General features: G+C 31.2%; 1 protein-coding gene across 1 annotated transcript; it reads left to right on the top strand.

Annotated features, from left to right (window-relative positions):
* The first annotated feature begins 411 nt into the window (after nt 1-411).
* Nucleotides 412-4,275, top strand: LOC120082622 (protein MOTHER of FT and TFL1-like). Its single transcript, XM_039037875.1, has 4 exons — nt 412-691; nt 787-848; nt 971-1,011; nt 3,894-4,275. The coding sequence occupies exons 1-4, from the start codon at nt 494-496 to the stop codon at nt 4,115-4,117; spliced, it is 525 nt and encodes a 174-aa protein (XP_038893803.1). The 5' UTR covers nt 412-493; the 3' UTR covers nt 4,118-4,275.
* Nucleotides 4,276-4,620: the final 345 nt, after the last annotated feature.

Genomic DNA, 4,620 nt, shown 5'->3' with positions numbered 1-4,620 from the left:
ATTTATAACAAAATATAAACTAATTTCTAATAGTATGTACACACAATACACTGTATAGATAATGAGGTGGGTGGTTTAGGGTCGTCCACTTCTGCACGATTTTGTTCTCTAGAAATATAATTTTCAGAATTTATTATTGTAAGTGGCGTGGAAAAGAAAATATTTAAAAATTAAGATTTGATCAGATTCGATTAGGATGGGTTAGTTAGAATTTAGAATAAAAGAGAGGAAGTCGACCATTGGCACCAAGAAAACATTGTACCGGCAAATGTGGGAGAAGGGGACACGTGTTTAGAAACTAGCTTGATACTGAGCAAAACGATTGCCAAATCATCAAACCAAATTGCTACGTGTCAACAATCCGATTCTTCCACTAAACCGAGAGCACAAATTTGCATACAAAAGACGAGTCTGCCAAAATAAACAAACAGAAAGAAAAACCAAAAGAACCAAACACCAATAGGAAAAACAAGTTTTTTAAAAAAAAAAAAAAATGGTACGGTCTCTAGAGCCACTGGTCGTAGGGAGAGTGATCGGAGATGTGTTGGATATGTTCACTCCGACTGTCGATGTGGCGGTCAGTTATGGCTCTAAACAAGTCGCTAATGGCTGCGAAATCAAGCCCTTTGCCGCTGCTGATCGACCCACTGTTCTTATTCAAGCTCCCATTTCTAACCAACTTTATACTCTGGTACTTTAATTTCTCTGATTTGAGGGTTTTTTTTTTAAATTTTAATTTTAATTTTGTAATAATGGATTGTTTTTTGTATTGGGGATTTTGGGTAGGTTATGGTGGATCCTGATGCTCCTAGTCCAAGTGAGCCAACTTTCAGAGAGTGGCTTCATTGGTAATCAACCTTTTTTCTTTTTTTTTTTTTTGTTTTACCCTTTTTGGATTCTTTTGTTTTGAGAAGTGAAAAGGGAGATTTTTTGGTGTTTTTGATTTTTGGGGAAATTTGTGATTTTTCAGGATTGTGGTGGACATTCCAGAAGGGGCTGATGCCAATAAAGGTATATTTTGTTCAAATGAAATTCAATATGATTTTTGTGTGAAAGGAAATTTTGTGTTGAGGAGATATAATTATTTTTATTTATCTTAGGATGAATAAGGAAGAAGAAGAATAAAATCTCTCTTTTCTTTTCTTTCTTGCATGCCTTTCTGCATTCGTCTCTTTCCTGGTAGGTCACTTAAAAACCTTGATATTCTCCACATCATTCCTGCTAGCCACTCCTACTAAGCCATAGGCTATTTCCCTCCAATTTAGCAGCACTATTCTGAATTTAACTCGCTCAATATAAATTAAAGGTTGGTTCATGAACTTCGAATCTCGTTTCATTTTGATCTAAACTTTTAAAAAAGGTTTGTTTTAGTCCACTTTTAAAAAGGGTTTATTTTAGTCCTGTTATTAAAATTATCTTTTAACTATTTAAAGATAAAATTTCTTAAAAGAAGAAATCGCATCTAGTATTTCAAAAAGCGTTTATTTTAGTCCTTTGAGAAGAAATTGCATCTAGTTAAAGATGAAATTGCATCTAATATAGATTGAAAAAGGTGGAAGTGAAGTAAAACATCAACCACCAAGAATCTTTTGAGGAGAATCGCTTTATCACCTAAATCAAAATTGAAATCCTAGATAATCTAGCGTGACTAACTGATCTAGATAATCTAGCGTGACTAACTTATTTAGTAAACTAGTCATTCAGAAATACAAGTCATCTTATCATTATGGAAGAATCACTTTTTAAAAGTTCATGAACTAGAATGAAATTTTTTAAAAGTTTAGTGATAAAAAATAAAATAAGATGCAAAGTTCAGGTCAAACTAAGATTCAAGCTAAATTAAAAATAAAATAAATTAAGTTGGTACTTAATCTGATGTACCAAAAAAAGGTGTTAGACCGGCCAAACAGTGGACCACTCAATGTTAATGATGAGGATGAATTTTATATTACACTCTAAATGTGACTATTTATAAAAAATCAAACAATTAATTAATTAATTCTCAACTACTAATTAAATATTAATTAATCTTAATTAAAAACTAAACTAAATATTAAATACATTAATATACCTGTCAAATTCTTAACATATTTAGTATGTGTTCTATATTTAGACATATAGACACTAGAGACATATAAACATTACATTCATCTATTAGTGTGCACTCATTAGTTTCCTTATCAAGCCGAGTTTTTTTGAAAATTAACGTATATATTGTTATATGTGTTTTCTTCTTTTAAACATTAAGTTGTTTTGTTATCATCTTGAGTACTGTTTGGACTGCACTACAACCAGTCCTCCAATAAAAAGAGGAAGCATGCGGTTGCTATATCTAGTCTTCACTCTTTATCAAAAAAAAGAAAAAAAAAAAAAACTACAAAATTCATCCATTTTTGATAATTATTTTTATTTTTTCCGTCAGTGAAAATTAGGATGGTAAGTTGTTCTCGATCAAATTTCAAAATCAAAATTATATAAATATATATATATATTTTAGTTTTCAAATGAGAAAAACTAAATATATATATATATATATTTTTTAGTTTTCAAATGAGAAAACTATAAGTGAAAGTAAAGATTAAGATGGTGGCAAAATATCAATTATATACTTTTATTTATATTTTGGAAGTTGAGAAGCTTGTAATGATAAATCTCAGATTAATACGTTATCAATTTTAATAGTTGGTGGATTAATTTGATCTTTCTTTAAATTAAACCATTAACTTCTACCAATGCATAAGTTTTGTTTTTTTTTCTTTTTAAATGTAAGATAGATAAATCTAGTTTAGAGAAAAATGTGAGAATTAAATAGTTAGTATAAATTTTCATTAAATTTGAATGATTTTGATTTGTTGTCTACACTTATTCATTAAATTTGAGTAATTTGAATGATTTTTATGATTTATGTGAGTTGGAAAAGAAAATAGTTTAGGGAAGTAGTTTGTGCGTTTCTCAATTTGGTAAGAATTCAAATATTGGTGCTAAAATCAAGATGGTTTGTAGTGTTAGAAGCTTTTGGAGATGTAATTCTAAGATATTTGTTTTGTTTATGTGTGCACATTCAACTACTTTCTTCGTTGTGTCCGTTGTTAACTAAGGTACATTGCATGTGGATTGAATCTATTTGAGCGCAAATTAATTTATTTATACTTTAATTAGTTAAGAAATTGTTTTGATTCTTAAGGTGAATTTTAAATATCCTTGTCCGTCTCATTAAAATTTTGTCACATCTCAAACTCTTTATATATATTATATATATATTGATTTAACTAAAGACTCTCGAAGAGTTTCCTTTTTTCCATTTCCTTGGAAAATAGATAGAAAAAAGATAAAGAATTTGTTAACATATTAGCTTTATATAAACAAACCATGGGGTACTGTTATTTGTTTGGTTTTCTAAGGTGACTTTTGGTTTTTAAGCAACCCAAATAAATGAGAGATAATAAGAACCAGAATAAATGACACATATTAATAATAACAGAAAAACATCGAGGGCATTGCAATAGTCTGTATTTAGTTTTTGGGAGATTTCCAAAAACAAAATAAATTTATACAAAATAATAAAATCTATTTTTTTTTTCTTTTATAAAAATCTATCAGTTATGAAAATTAGTACGTGGATTGGTGTCTGTAATTATTTTTTTAAAATTTCTGTTAAGTTTTTTCATTTTTGGCCTCTTGGAGGGAAACTGGAATAAATAAATATAAACTTTAGAGGTATTAGATAACTTCCTCTATTAAATGGCATCGTTTGCACACATTATGACCAGATATTCTAAATAAGATCTTATTATAAGAATTTCTTAGTACAAGAACGATACACGTTCCTTTGTTTTTCTTCTCCTCTGTTTTTCTTGAATTCTTGTATGTGATGAAAACAACGGGAATTTCAGGAAAGGAGGTGGTGCAGTACATGGGACCACAGCCTCCGACCGGCATTCACCGATATGTATTAGCCGTTTTCAAACAGAGCACCGCCCTCAGCGGCAGGCTGCGACCGCCCAACACCCGTAGCAATTTCAGCACCCGACAATTCGCCTCTCAGAATGCCCTCGGCCTTCCCGTCGCTGCTGTCTACTTCAATTCCCAGAAGCAACCTGCAGGCAAGAAACGCTGATCCACACTTTCTATGTTAATACCATACCACAACCCCTTTTCTTTTACTTCCCAGATGTCTGCGTTTCCCTGTTTCAGCCCACAAATACATGCAATAAATCCTTACTTCTCTCTGTTTCTGTTCTGTTTAAATAGAGTAATTGCACAATATTTTGAACTTCTCAAATTCGTTAAGAAAAGGAACAAATTATAATGGGAAATGCAAACCTGAAATGGGAATTGATAAGGGATGGGAAAAGGTTGAGCCAGAATGAAGAAGAAACGTAATTGAATGCAGCGCTGATGTGATGGGAAGGTTGGAATTTTGCATTGGGGCTTTACATCAACGCTGCACTCAATGACGTATCTTTCAACCTGGTTTGATGATTCCGTAGAGGATGGCGTCCACTTGCCTCTGTTTATGAATAATTATATATAAATTGAATGGGGGAGGACGATGAACTGCAGTACAAATGAAAACCCCATCTGCTTGTATTGAATTGTACTATCCCTTTATCCAATTTT

The sequence above is a fragment of the Benincasa hispida genome, chromosome 8 (genome assembly GCF_009727055.1).
Source record: "Benincasa hispida cultivar B227 chromosome 8, ASM972705v1, whole genome shotgun sequence".
NCBI lineage: Eukaryota > Viridiplantae > Streptophyta > Magnoliopsida > Cucurbitales > Cucurbitaceae > Benincasa > Benincasa hispida.
This window is presented reverse-complemented; position numbering and strand designations above follow the sequence as displayed.